This window comes from Podarcis liolepis (assembly GCF_965112155.1).
Source record: "Podarcis liolepis genome assembly, chromosome: 8".
NCBI lineage: Eukaryota > Metazoa > Chordata > Lepidosauria > Squamata > Lacertidae > Podarcis > Podarcis liolepis.
Window position 1 is genome coordinate 67,086,903 of NC_139560.1, and position 12,710 is coordinate 67,099,612.

At 42.1% G+C, this 12,710-nt stretch overlaps 1 protein-coding gene and 1 long non-coding RNA gene across 2 annotated transcripts; one reads left to right on the forward strand and one right to left on the reverse strand.

Moving 5' to 3' along the window:
• The first annotated feature begins 415 nt into the window (after nucleotides 1–415).
• LOC310714523 lies at nucleotides 416–1,030 on the forward strand. Its single transcript, XR_014529865.1, has 2 exons — nucleotides 416–524; nucleotides 789–1,030. It is a non-coding gene; the product is annotated as an uncharacterized lncRNA (long non-coding RNA).
• Nucleotides 1,031–3,215: 2,185 nt separating this feature from the next.
• On the reverse strand, nucleotides 3,216–8,932 carry LOC310714216 (serpin B3-like). The gene is made up of 9 exons (XM_083519450.1): nucleotides 8,898–8,932; nucleotides 8,516–8,700; nucleotides 7,661–7,741; nucleotides 7,004–7,288; nucleotides 6,416–6,562; nucleotides 5,925–6,042; nucleotides 5,339–5,490; nucleotides 4,655–4,822; nucleotides 3,216–4,466 (listed from the first exon to the last, which is right to left on the reverse strand). The coding sequence occupies exons 2-9, from the start codon at nucleotides 8,681–8,683 to the stop codon at nucleotides 4,074–4,076; spliced, it is 1,512 nt and encodes a 503-aa protein (XP_083375576.1). The 5' UTR covers nucleotides 8,684–8,700; nucleotides 8,898–8,932; the 3' UTR covers nucleotides 3,216–4,073.
• Between the last annotated feature and the right edge of the window lie 3,778 nt (nucleotides 8,933–12,710).

A 12,710-nucleotide genomic window follows, 5' to 3' on the forward strand; every position in this document is an offset into this window, starting at 1 on the left:
TATTTTATTTTTCTCTTTTTGGTGTAGTTTGGGGAAGGGAAATAATAATTTATGTAAATGAATTATATTTATACCTATTTCTATATTGATAAAGTTATGGGTATATCTATGTTTATTTTGAGTGTCTATACGTACTTATATTGTTATATTTTTTGTATTTTGATTTTTCTTTGTTCTTGCATAACTTGAATAAAAATGTATTGGGGGAAAAAATGAAAATTGCTGCAGAAACCAAGTGGAGTGCAGAGAAGGAAATATGAGAAACTGGCAGAACAAAAACAGGCAGGACAACTCGTCCCTACTAAGAACAAAAAGCTTTCTGCTTTCTTAGAGATTACCTCAGCATTGCAAAGGAAAGTATGTTCATCTCTCAACTTTTTATTTAACTCACTATGTGAATTCCCCCCTGTGGCATTTGCCCTCCTAGGTGACATCATGCTGGGTCATACGGAAAGGGTTAAATGAGTGTGAAGTGATTGGCAAGTGGGAACCCAAGGGGAGGAGTTAGAGTTAGAGTTAGTGTTGTTGAGAGCCAGTGTGGTGTAGTGGTTAAGAGCAGTGGACTTGTAATCTGGTGAACCGGGTTCGATTCCCTGCTCCTCCACATGCAGCTGCTGGGTGACCTTGGGCTAGTCACACTTCTCGGAAGTCTCTCAGCCTCACTCACCCCACAGAGTGTTTGTTGTGGGGGAGGAAGGGAAAGGAGAATGTTAGCCCCTTTGAGACTCCCTAGGGTAGTGATAAAGTGGGAAATCAAATCCAAACTCTTCTTCTTCTTAATGAGTCAGTCGGGTGTTAGAGAAGAGAAAGGGAGGATAAGTCTGTGGGTTGGGATAGTTTGATGTGAGAGAGTGAGAGAATCTGTTAAGAGGAGTCAGATAGACAGTTGGGATAATCAGTTAGAAGTTATTAGGAAGCTTTAGGCCAGTAAAGAAACTAAGATTAAGAAACTGACAAGAAAAATTATCTGAAACCATAAACTTGTTAATGCTTATAAAATAAACTTGTTTATTTGGTTTAATGTTAACAACTGTCTGGACTCCGTGTGTACCCGAGAGAAACGGGTTGGTGGCAGCGGGGAAGCAATCACAGTGGTGACACAGGGATCAATAGACTGTCAAAGAAAGGAGGAAGATATCAAAGAAATTACAGTAAAATTGGAGAGGGACCTGGCACATATGATCAAACCCAATATTTGGAATGAATTATGGACTAAAAATATAAAATTCAAGGCTTGTTTCCTTATAAGGGAAGATCTTATGAAAATGTACTACAGGTGGTACCTGACCCCTGTAAAACTTGCAAAAATAAATAAATCAAACAATAACAAATGCTGGTGATGTAAGGAACAGATAGGAACCTACTACCATATGTGGTGGTCCTGTCTAGAGATACAAGGATTTTGGAATATGATTTATGAAGAGATAAAGAGATTGATAAAAACTATATTTAGCAAGAAACCGGAAGAATTTTTACTAGGAATGCGTTCAGAAAATATTCCCAAAAATAAAACTAGGCTATTTATGTATGCAACGTCAGCACCAAGGGTTATAGTGGCAAAACACTGGAAAGAGAAAAAGACACCCACTAAAGAGGAATGGGTAGTCAAATTGTGCGAGTACTTGGAACTCGCAAAGCTAACATATGCAATAAGAGATAAACCTAAAAAATTGGCGAAAGAAGAATGGGAATGTTTAAATAATTATTTAGGGGACAAGGGCTCTGCAAGAAAGATATGGCTATGTTTAGAATGATACCGCATAAAGAAATGTTCCCTGATACCAAGATGAGGGATTCCTTTGGAATGCGGAGAGAGTTAATTGGTAAGAATAATGATCTGTTGTGAGCTTGTCTGAAGTGTACAATAGATGAGCTTTCCTGCTTTGGCTCATCTTCCTTTTTCTTTTTCTTTTTTCCCTATTTTTCTTTTTTCTTTTCTTTTATCTTTCCCATAGTTTTTTATGTTCTGTGTTATGTACTTCAATATATTTTGTAGTTTTTTCCTAGTTTTTTTCATTACTATTAAGGAATTTTTGTAATTTTGGTTGTCTATATTTATATGTACTTGTTTAAAACAAAATAAAAGTTTTTTTTTTAAAAAAAAAAAGACCGTCAAACATCCAGGGACCCTGTGTGATAGCCACCCCCCATGTTTTGTATGGGATTTCAGGTGATAGTCTGACTGAGTGTTTTGAGTGGGGACAGGGCTTCACGCTGCCCAGCTGTCTTGTGTGGGGTATCTTGGAGGGGAGCAAAATGCTGCATGACTGCATTTGTGTAGGATTTTTGGAGTGGTTGGGAAGAGGGAGTGCTTGGCTGTGTATAGAGGGAGCTTTGGAATGAAGGTGATAGTTCTTGGTAGGGGTTTGGGGGTTTGGGAAAGGGGGGTGTTGGCTGGCTGTGCTTGTGTAAGCAGTTGGCAGTGTTCCTGGGCTATGTTTTTGTGGGGTTTTCTCAGCTGGAGGGAAGGCTGTTCCTGGCTGTGTTGGTATGCAGTTTGTGGGGTATGTGTGTCCTTGTGTGTGCTTTTTCAGAAGAGTATCCTGGCTGGGTTCGTGTAGTCCTTTTGGGAGGGGCAGTACCCTGTTTGGATTTGATATCCCACTTTATCACTACCCTAAGGAGTCTCAAAGCAGCTAACAATCTCCTTGTCCTTCCTCCCCCACAAAAACACTCTGTGAGGTGAGTGGGGCTGAGAGACTTCCGAGAAGTGACTAGCCCAAGGTCACCCAGCAGCTGCATGTGGAGGAGTGGGGAATCTAACCCGGTTCACCAAATTACGAGTCAACTGCTCTTAACCACTACACCACACTATGTTTGGGTGGGTTTGGTGGGTATTGCTTGACTGTTTTCATATTGGTTTATTTTGGAAATGTTGCTTCCCTGTGTTTGGGTAGAGATTATTTTCAGGGAGGTTGACTGACTGTGATAACATGGGGCTGTGGGGTCTTGTCTAGCTGTGTTTAAGTTGAGGGGGGGAGCAGAACTGAGGGTTGTTTGCGTGGCTATGTTTGTGTGTATTTCTAGTTGTATTCCTGTGTCTCAGTTTTTGGATGTGAATGGGGGATTCCTATCTTATAGTTTGGCTTTAGAACACTAGGTGAGGCTTAAAAAAACTGTTGTCTGAGTACCTTGGGAGGACTTTTAATCACAGCTCTTGAGAACCCATACTCTACAATACACCTCACATAAGTGAAAACGACAAAACAACAATGTTATTAAATGCTTTGTTTATTGAGATATTGTGCAGTTCAGAAAAAAAGATGCAACAGGGTTTCATAGGTTTCAAAGAAAGAGTATAGTCTCACAGACATCATGGGGGGGGATCAGTTTGAGGAGCCAGACTACAGTTTACTCTTTTTGTACTGCAATGCTATATGTGTCTACTCAAAAGTAAGTCCCACTGAATTCAGCAGAGCTTACTCAAAGGTAAGTAGGTGTAGGCTGGAATCCTCATGCTGACTTCAGGGAAAGTAATTCAGCAGAAGGCGTACAAATATGTTTCAGTTATTCAGACAGGATTGCAACAGGAATCAACAGGAAGACATTCATCAGGAAGCAGATTCCAGAGTAGTGACATATTCCTGCCTCCAGGCTCCATTCTGGTGTCAACTGTAGCCCAAAGAAGGGCAGCTTCTTCGATCACAGTGCTATAGTAGCACGGAAAACTTCACGCCCCGAATATTGCGCTTCATGCAAGACCTTAAGGGAAAGAAGCTCTCTTCCATTCAGAATATAGACATTTCTGTTTTATCAGCTGTTCTGATGACCCAGATTTCTGTTTAAGAACTAGGACAGTATTCAGCACTCAGGAGGCAAGATTTTCCTCGAAAAGTTGTAAAATAGGCAGAGAAAGAATTGCAGACAGGTAGGACAGCAATCCTCTAAAACATCATGATCATACCATGAAAATTAGGCCCACCACCAAATGAAAGTTCTCTTTGACCAAATATCTGCAATGATTGACATTACAAAATATGAGGCAGAGAGGGGGAAATACTAGGGTTTTTTCTATAAAACATCTTCCATATCCGTTTTCCATTGATCTTGTTCCATGCATCAGAACTCTTCCTTTATTCTGGCTTAGCAAATCTACCGAGAGCAATGATGCTCTGGGTGCAATTGTGCACGATGAAATAGAGGAAAGGATGGTCAGCCCGAATCTCCACAGGTTCCCGACGTGGACGCCTATCCTTGGGGCAAGGGACTGGCTCTGGTTCTTCACCACCCTCCTCATCAATCTCGATAGCAGCATCATGGACCAGCTGAGTCAGAGCCACGCCTTCTGTTGTGGTTGCTCCAGAGAAATCGGCCTTTTCGTGGTCAGTCAGATCCGGAAGATTCAGGTATTCGTTGGCTTCAATGCTCTTCTCTGAGCTGAACTTGGGAATGGCCAAATCCACCTCAGTGGCCTTCAGATGACAGGACAGGTCAAGCAGATGCTCGTGGCTAAGTCCATCTTCCAGCTAGAGGAACACAAAGAAGTTATAGTGATATCATTCCAATCCCAGATTGAATCAAAACAAGGGTGAATACAATAAGAAAAATATATCAACAGACTTTTCCCACACCAGTATTATTGAAATCGAGGGCCAGAGATGGATAAGGTGAATAAGGCCATGGACAGTATCATAGGAATGGAAAGACCATTTACCTGTTCAAGAGCTTCTGCATTGCAGTCTACTGGCAGCAGCAGAGCGAAGGTCAGTTCATTGTTCTTGTAGGGGATCTCAACAACTTGGACTTGAACATTGCATAGGTCAATTGTCCCTGCATTGTAGACACCCTTCCTGTGCATCAGCTGCACGCTGTGGCATTCCTTCTGTGAAGAAAAGGGAAAAAAGGAAATATTTAAAAAGAGAGAAGGAACTTAGTTTTCCTTGCGAAGTTCTTTCTTTCTTTCTTTCTTTCTTTCTTTCTTTCTTTCTTTCTTTCAGATCATGAGATTCGGCATTGCAAAACGAAAAAGCAAAACAAAAAACACCTCCCAGAGAAAAAGAAAAGGGAGACAGCAGATTCTTCTCTTTTGTAATTTCAGCAACAATCCTACTAAATTGAAATCAATTGGACTGGTATCAAGTGGCCAAGTTAAACCCCATTGTTAGCAGTGGGGCTCTAGGGCAGCTAACTCTAGTTTTGGGCCATCATCTTTAGCTAAAAGGGGTGACAACTGCCCAGCATTGCAGAGCCTTCCTTGCACCAAGTGTTTCAAGTGACCTCCATCAAGACCTCATTGGGGCAACTCAACTCCAACACTAAACATGTAGTCTGGAAGTTACAAGGTACATTGTCTCTGAACAAAAAAAGCAAGGAAGCGAGGAATATGTTTCTAACTCACCTCATCTGCATAATGAGGGTAAAAGGGAGCTTCTTCTGTGAGCTCTTTGTCAAATTTCACTTCCCATTGTCCTTTGAAGAAGAGAGCATTCACCAGCAGGAGCTGAGCAAGGCAGTCAAAGCTGTCCTTGGGGAGAAGGTCCTTGATCTTACCTAGGAAAGAAATGGATATAGTAGGTTTTCTTAAAAATTATATTATATATATATATATATATATATATTCAGATTTTAGTTATAATATTACACTGTATGAGTTAGCATAAAACTTCTAACTCACTATTTATAGAAGATAAATTAAGCAACTTGATAGATGAAGTACTTAATTATACCCTGAGTGGTCCTTTGCAGCCGAATGGAGGTATTTAAATGTTTTAATAAACAAAATATTATGGGCACCAGTTTAATTTATTTTGATAATCTGACCTTTCCTCTGGTTTGGAAGAGAGTAGAGGCTATCCCACAATGGGCTCTTAACTGATTGTTGGTTCAGTAAGATTTAATTGGTTCCTGGTTTGCAGAATAGAAATCATGACCTCCCTGTCATGAAAGTTACATCAAGAAGTCATTGGAGTGTGCTGTGGTCTTACCATGTGTCTGGACCTCGACCCAAAGGTTGATGAGTCTCCTCACTTCCTCTGGGGCATTATGCAGATCAGCGTTCTCCACTTCAGTCAAGTACAGTTTCAGAGCACAGTAAAGAAATTTCTGAACAGAACAAGAAAACATTGGATCCATATATTATCCATAATCACCTTTCTCATTTGGGAATTTTCCAATTGCTGCCGAATGCCCTCAAAAATTCAGTTCCTCCCAATGAGTGGGGTATAAATATAATAAATAATAATAATAAAAGCAACAGCAACCACCACCACCATCACTGGATTTTGTAGGTAAAGCACTTTGTAGAGCAAGTAATTGTTATCATTTCCTCTGATGGCCTGGGAATGAGGCACAACTTTGACAGACACCAGTAGATGATGAACCCATTTATGGTAGAATACAGTCAATTGCAGGTTGTAATTTGCACTTGGTTCTCACAGTACAGTGAAGCACCCATAGGAGCCAAAATTAGAGTTACCTGGATGAAGGCAATGTCCTTGTTTCCATAGAGCTTGTTGGCAAAGCTCAGGGTATAGTTGCTGCTGGGCTCATTAAGAGTCGCAAGGATTTTGCTGAATGCTGTATGGATTCCTTCAGGCTCCTCACACTCGTAGCAGGGAACATCCTAAGGATTCAAAATAGAAGGTTAATTCTCATGACACCTGGCTGCTTCTTAAGGGTTTGTCTTGTGAGAAAGAAAATCTATACCCTTATCTCAGGCAGGAATGCTTACTTGAAAGTCATATTGAACTCAGGAATGCCTACTTTGAAGTAAACATTTATCACATCTGAATCCCTCCAGGCATCCCAGCACACCTTTCTTGTGATTTACTCAATTTTATGCTCACAGCAACGTTAGATGGGGGTTGATGGTGACTGACTCAACATCACCCAATGAACTTCACATCTAAGCAAGAATTTAGCGGTGTCATCCCTACTTTCCTGTTGATTTTATCACAAGTTGTGTGGTATCATGTAGAATGCTTAGAGACAGCCCCCTAAATTTTAAATAAAAAATAAAGAAAAAATCATCTAGATGAAACTCTCCAGATGTTTCACAACTTACGCGTCTAGGACAACGTGGCTCGGGCTCAGGCTCAGGGCAAGGAGCTGGGCGGTGAATGACTCGTCTCTTGTCACAAGGTTTAGGTTGCTCTGGTTCAGGGTGGGGTCTTGGTTTGGGGCAAGTTGGCTCAGGCCTGGTTGGCTCAGGACGGGGTCTTGGTTTGGGGCAAGTTGCTTCAGGCTTGGTTGGCTCAGGACGGGGTCTTGGTTTGGGGCAAGTTGCTTCAGGCTTGGTTGGCTCAGGACGGGGTCTTGGTCTGGGGCAGGTTTCAACTTTTTCTTGTGCCTGCAATGAAGTTACAAAATGTATGTATCCTTAAGTAGACTCATAGAACTGTATAGTTTTCCCAATGTTGCACTGATACCACAAATGAGAAGCCACAAATATACCACAAATAATTGCAGGCTGTATTCCCCATTCAACTTAGGGAGGGGCAGTTAACTTCACATCTGAATATTTTGTTTCAAATGTATTTGTGAAAATGACATTTGCGCTTCCATTGATTGACTGCACGCTGCCTCTGTTCTTCCTTCAGATATGTTTCTTCCCAACAGGCATGGATTTGATGCTGAGATAACAGGAGATAATACTAATATGCAAGCTGGGTTCTATGGGCAGGGGAGGAATACAACTTTATCCAAGCGTTCTTCTACATACCCTTCTTAGTCTGGTTGTTGAATGTCCCAGGCTCCTGCTTCTGGGTTTGTCACACTCTTTCACTTCATCCCAATGCAGGACCTTGAATGAAATTGGAACATTGCTTCAGTTGCACAGGCAATATTATAACAGCAGCACTTATTATCCTGATATGTATATTAGGGACGATTCACATGACTCTTAGATCATATGTGACTTTGGCAGGATGGATATCTTCCTGCATACTAATCTTTGAAACAAACTTTAGGCAATCTATGGTTCTGCCTTGAGCTGATAGCAACAAATCTCATATAGGATGAGAACTGAAGGAATCAAATCTTAAATTTAGTTCTCCAACAGTTTGCAATTTTTTTAATCACAAGCATTTTAGTATGAAATTCTCCTAATAAACCCATTTTAGATGCATTTTCTTTTACTAATGTACACATTTCTGCAAGCAATTTTCCCAATATAATGCATGTGTTATGCTACTTTCACTAACATCTTCATTTTTATGCACATTTCCCCCTAATATATGATATTTTGTAAATATTACTTTTACAAAATCAGTACAGGTAAGAACAAATCTATTTAAAAAGAGCTGTTTTTGGCTCATACATTGTTTTGAAAACTACAAATTTGGAAGATTTCCATTCCATTCAACCAAATTTCACCTCCATGACTAGTGATGCAATATTCTTTGATCTCTGCACATTTATGGGATTTTGTGCAGAGACGTTGACTGGGCTTATTACTGGATCAAGCCACAGTGAGGTCATTTCTCAATTTGTATCAAATGTGACCGGTGATGGAAAGGTATCTGCTAATGATGAGGCCAGTCTGAAGGCTGCATCTCTACTACTTGGTTAGACCCACCTTCTCGATCTGATCTGCTTGTTCACAACCAGATGCATAAGCGAGGAGGCCCAGGCCTGCGGTGAGGTTCACAGGGGAGAACACAAGGTTGTCGCATTGGTGCTCAGTTGCCAACACTTTGAAAAGGTCAACGGCAAATTTAGCATTGGCTTCAGGCAGGGTGGTCATGATGGAATTCAAAAGCTCTGAGGGAAGACCAAAACAGCTTTGTCATTTCAGGATCCTTCAGAATACAGATATACTTGTTCCTACCTCTGCACTGCAATACATTCTATCACCAAACCCACAGTTTTGAAGAACTACCCATGATAAAAGAACTGCTGTAAAGATGCACATCACCCCACACAAGGCTGCATGGATGCTTGAAAGGAGAGCTGCTTACCTTGGCTTCAGCTGTGATGATAGGAGTCTGGCAGGTGAGTGTGATGCTCTCCTCCTCTGAGACACTGGTATTTATACTGATCATCTCACACCCCCACAACCATTAAACAAGCCCGAAGTTCTAAACCTGCAACCATTTCATTAAACCAAATTTACATAATGAAAACAGTGCGGTGCAAAAACTGGACATTTATAATAATCAGACCTAATTATCATGGATTGCCACATATGCTTCAGATATGAGTTTGTATAATTATGTGCACTTCATCTACTGCAAGCAGCAAATGGATTATGACATGCCCTTTCAGCACTGAAGATCTCCATGTATTGGCAGGGTGTCCAAAGCACTCCTGATAATGACTCTTGAAACTATCCCTTAAAACCAGTATTTTCCCCCAAGAGACTCCAGTAAAAGAATGGATGCTCCTATAACCAGGAAATGCTGAGGATTGCTTTCTTATTCCCTTCATCATGCCACCACTTCACTTACTGAGAAACATCTCATACCGGAAGTGTGCATGCACGAAAGCTCATACCAATAACAAACTTAGTTGGTCTCTAAGGTGCTACTGGAAGGAATTTTTAAATTTTGTTTCACCTCCAAGTATGAGACAGTGACAAAACTCCTAAAACCATCACAGCTTCTGACTTGATGACAGGGCGTCCCAATTTCCCCCAGCCAGTGGATGGGGGCTATGGAAGCAGCTCCTGGTGCAACAGTGGAATTGGGAAGAAGGCATGAGAGCTCCTTCCTAAAACCTAGTTAGTGATTACTAGACTTTGGGAAGAAGGTGGATGGACTCCAGGACTCTGTCAGAGCCCTCCTGCCTCCTGCCTGAAGCCGTTATTCTAGGTAAAGGTAAAGGACTCCTGGACGACTATGGGGGTGATGCGTTCATCTCACTTCAGGCCGAGGGAGCTGGCGCTTGTCCACAGACAGCTTTCTGGGTCATGTGGCCACCATGACTAAACCGCTTCTGGTGCAACAGAACACCAAAGCGGAAACCAGAGAGCCTGGAAACTCTGTTGACCTTGCTGCCACAGCAGTACCTATTTATTTACTTGTGCTGGTGTGCTTTCGAACTGCTAGGTTGGCAGGAGCTGGGACAGAGCAACAGGAGTTCACACCATCACATGGATTTGAACCGTTGACCTTCCGGTCAGCAAGCCCAAGAGGCTCAGTGGTTTAGACCACAGTGCTACCAGCATCCCTAACCCATTATTCTAGACCAGCAACCATATTCCATCCCTGCCCTTTGCTTTGTGAACCAACTCACTGGCCTTTCAGCAGATGCTCAGCCTCCCAGGAGCCAAAAGAGACACCTATATTCTTATTTTCTATGCCATTGAAATGTGATTACCGAACTGTTTTTGTTTGTTTTTAAAGCTGCCCCTATCTTGAGAGAAGAGGCAACATGGAGTTGCCATGTATGAGTGGTGCATTCCGTTTAACCAGAAGTAGCTTCTCTAAAGAAAGCAAGTGCCTTGGGCAGTGGTTGTTTGGCTGTCAGGGGTTGTTGTGGTGTCACTTTAGTTTTTTATGTTTTATTTTGTGAATATTCAGTTAACATTAATCGCAAGATAACTTAACAACAAGACCACCAGGTTTTACAGCACTGCTGGTTTTTGTTTTTTTTAATAATAATTTTTAAAATCACGTTTCCAATTTTAAATCACATGTACACCAACAACACACCAACCACATACCCTCCAACGTTCCTCCGGTGAAAATGTCTCTATTTTCATCTCAGGAATGTTGGAATGATACCAGGGTGTCATGGCCTGGGATCCAGGTGAATGCCGTAACCTAGGGCAGATGTCAAGACCCTCAGTTCAGGTATCAGGAGATTATTATGACATGTGTTGCAAATTGAAAATGACATGGCAGCCCAGCACATATGAATTCATGAATTCACTGTTAGAGGACATGGCGATGACCATCCATTTAGTTGGCTTCCAAAATGGATTGGTTAAATCCACAGAGAATGATTCTATGAGCCAAAATGACTTGATGAAATTTCCAAGGCAGAAGGCAGCATACTTCTGATAACAATCAGGCCTCTGGAGAGCAGGTGGGGACAGCCGAGTACACTTGCCCTGGGCCTCAGAGGGCTAAGCTGTCTCTCAAAATATTACTACCAAACTCGGCACAAGAGTTCCTGAGGTGCAGGTGGCAATCTTCATCCACATTAGGATGATGGGCACCAATTCACCTGATTTTTGGCACGATGGGTCCAAAAATCAGAGGTGATATGGACACCTCTGAAGATATCATTTCCCAGTTTTACTTGGTTTCACCCACTATTGCATGGTGAGTTGCAACTGTGCCAGTTTAGATGCCTCTTGAGATATTGTCTCCTGACTCAGCATGAGGGTTCCCGGTGAGGAGGCAGTGGTCTTCATTTGGACACCAGATGCTCTTTTGAATCGAGATGGTGAACTGAAGTGTGACTTGCCCATGACATCACACAATGTGGTGTGATGGTCACAGATGAGGTTTCCTGAGGTGGAGGAGATGGTTTTCATCTACGTTTGAATGCTGTTGGATGCGCTGAACCCTGTATCAGTATGTATGCATGTCCAAAAAACCTACAAATCACACTATCCTTTTAAAAACCACAATATTTTGGGGATTCTTGGAATTCCTGGGCAATGCCAGGCACCTTCTGCTAGTACAAACAAACAAGAAAGAGATTTGGGGGATTCACATGAAACAGGGTCTAAGCATATGAGTCAGGGAAAGACTTGGCAAAAGGATATGTGTTTATGAGGTATCTGAAGCAAGTGATGGTTGCTGCTTCACATATGGCAGAGAAAAAGGCATTCCACAGCACAGAGGCAACTGCAAAAAATGCCCATTTTGGGGTTGCCACCTTATGATATTTTGTATAATTTCTCCAGGTGATCCAAGTGATTTAATCGCAAAGTGTCTATTTAAAGAGGTATATTATTTCGTCTCAGTGTACACATTTCTAAAGGTGTGTTATCTTGAAATAGGCATTTTAAAAACATCTTGGTGCTTAAGCAAAGAACTGTATTGCAACATTTGGAGCCATGAAAAATGTGAAAGATAATTGCATTCTGATCCACACACTTGGAGCAAACGGCAGGTCAGTAAAGGTAAAGGGACCCCTGACCATTAGGTCCAGTCGTGACCGACTCTGGGGTTGCAGCACTCATCTCGCTTTATTGGCCGAGGGAGCCGGCGTACAGCTTCTGGGTCATGTGGCCAGCATGACAGAGCCACTTCTGGCGAACCAGAGCAGCACACAGAAACACTGTATATTGGTGGAAACAACATACAAAAATGAATTTTATTAGGGAAATGATGTTTGCAAAAAATGTGTATAGTAGCAAAATAACAAACAAAATGTAGGATAAATTCACACTAAAATGCTGGCAAATTTCCACTTTTTAAAAAAAGAAAAGGAATTGAAAATTGCTGCAGAAACCGGCGCTAGCCGACTTCCGGGACGCCGCGGCCACGGAAAGGAGCGCGAGGCAACCCTCCGGGGGGGTCTCAAACAACACGGAGGTTTAGAGGGGGCACGAAGGCTCCGTGAACCCCGAAACCACAGGAGGATTATCCTGGGGGGGCAAGTACCCAGCGTCGCTGCGTGTGCTCACCTGTGTTGCCGGCGTTTAACAAGGCTGGAGCCGCAGCGTGAAGGGGAAGCAACAGACTCCATGTTGTGAAGCCTCAGGCTCCGAGGGAAAGCGGCGGACCTCCAACAACAGCGGAAAAGCTGGGAAATAGCTGCTAAACACTGCGGAGAAAGTAGTGGGAAACAAATGGAAAACACTGAAAAAATAA

What these genes read in the sequence shown, in the direction of transcription:
- LOC310714216 (XM_083519450.1), bottom strand. Translation starts at nt 8,683, where the DNA reads ATGACCACCCTGCCTGAAGCCAATGCTAAATTTGCCGTTGACCTTTTC. An exon ending in AAGCAGATCAGATCGAGAAG is followed by an intron (nt 7,742 to 8,515) that starts GTGGGTCTAACC and finishes ATTTCATTCAAG; the next exon opens with GTCCTGCATTGGGATGAAGT. An exon ending in ACCCTCATTATGCAGATGAG is followed by an intron (nt 4,823 to 5,338) that starts GTGAGTTAGAAA and finishes TTTTCTTCACAG; the next exon opens with AAGGAATGCCACAGCGTGCA.